The following is a 1,533-nucleotide window of genomic DNA, read 5'->3' on the forward strand; positions in this document are numbered from 1 at the left end:
AAATTCATAACATATTTAATATTTTTATTACTTTTAATTATCATAAAATGTTTACGTTATTCACTTGTTTTTGTGGAAACTGTGGTACATTTTGAATAGAATCGTTCATCAATTCATTCATGAATAGAAAGTTTATATGTATTTGTAAACTTATTATTTTACCTTTATTGCTATTTTTCATCATCATTCAGCGTAACAGAGATATTTATGTAAAAATGAAACAACATGCTTATTCTGACCTGTACTTAAAAGTGATAATACTACATTGTATTATATTTTAAATGATTTAAAAACTTCTTGCTGACAAATGTGTAAAACCTAGTGGTTTGAAGGATAGTGGCAAAGATTGGTAAAGATTTAAAATGACAATTAATTAGTATTTTGGGGGCTGCACTGTGATCCTTAAATAGTCTTTAAATGACAACTGATGATTCTTGTTCTGAATATACCTGACAAGAAGTTTTGGTATATAAACTATTGTTCCTTTGGAGGACATTTGTGTAATGTTTTTGTTATCTTTATATACATATGTATTGTTTTAAATATGCTATTGTATAGTTTAAAGAATGTCATCTGAACTACATTTGATTAAATTTGACCTTTATGTATTTTCTTTGTAGAGGGTTTATCTCTGCTTGGAGCGTACGAAGACAGTGAAGAAGAAGATGCAGCAGAAAACTCCTCGACTGCCACGAAGGCAAAGCATAACCAGTCCGCAGACATTGACAGCACACTTGCCAATTTTATGGCGGTAAGTGAAATCATGAGGTACTGAAGACCAGACATATCGATTTGTGCACAGTTTATACTAAAAATCTGTCTGTAATTTCGATATGGGTTATTGTATGTTTTCCTTAAAGGAAATTGATGCAATTACGACTCAGACAACTGAATCTGGATCAGAGCCGAGCGCACCAGCCCCAACTCCTCCTCGCCCCGAACCCAAAACAGACCAGCAGACTCATGATCAGAACGGACCCGCACAGGAATTTCAATACAACACACAGTACTCCCTCGCAGGGGGTGAGCTTTCTAGTCGACTGGTTCTGTTTTGTACATAAATCTCAAACTAAATGAAAGAATGTGGAAATTAATACTTGTATTCTCGTGTTTGGGGATGTTGTAGCTGGGTTGGAGATGGGTGATTGGCAGGAGGTGTGGGATGAAAATACCGGCTGTTATTACTACTGGAATACTCAGACCAATGAGGTGGCCTGGGAACTTCCGCATTACCTGGCAAACCAGATGCAGAGTTTACATTACACAGGCAGGTGAGTTGTGAACATGAGGTCAGTAATAGGGACATTTTGCTGGCAGTCAGAAGTAAGTTTTAAATGATTTTTACTAGTTGGAAATTGTCATTGTATAGAGTATTGCACTGTATTGAGATATTTTATTTAAAAAAGGATATTTTATAGAATGATTAATATTATCTAATAATATATAATAATTTTTATATTTATAGAAGTTTTATATTTATAATCGTATTTAGGGATGTAACGTTTCACTCAACTCACGATTCGATTCACGATT

General features: G+C 34.1%; 1 protein-coding gene across 1 annotated transcript; it reads left to right on the top strand.

Moving 5' to 3' along the window:
- Positions 1-620: 620 nt before the first annotated feature.
- Positions 621-1,288, top strand: LOC107681673 (formin-binding protein 4-like; the record flags this gene model as incomplete). The annotated part of the gene is made up of 3 exons (XM_016477991.1): positions 621-751; positions 861-1,023; positions 1,127-1,288. Coding segments are annotated over 3 exons (443 nt in total), but the record flags the coding sequence as incomplete, so codon positions are not given.
- Between the last annotated feature and the right edge of the window lie 245 nt (positions 1,289-1,533).

This window comes from Sinocyclocheilus anshuiensis, unplaced genomic scaffold, assembly GCF_001515605.1.
Source record: "Sinocyclocheilus anshuiensis isolate Anshui unplaced genomic scaffold, SAMN03320099.WGS_v1.1 scaffold24166, whole genome shotgun sequence".
NCBI lineage: Eukaryota > Metazoa > Chordata > Actinopteri > Cypriniformes > Cyprinidae > Sinocyclocheilus > Sinocyclocheilus anshuiensis.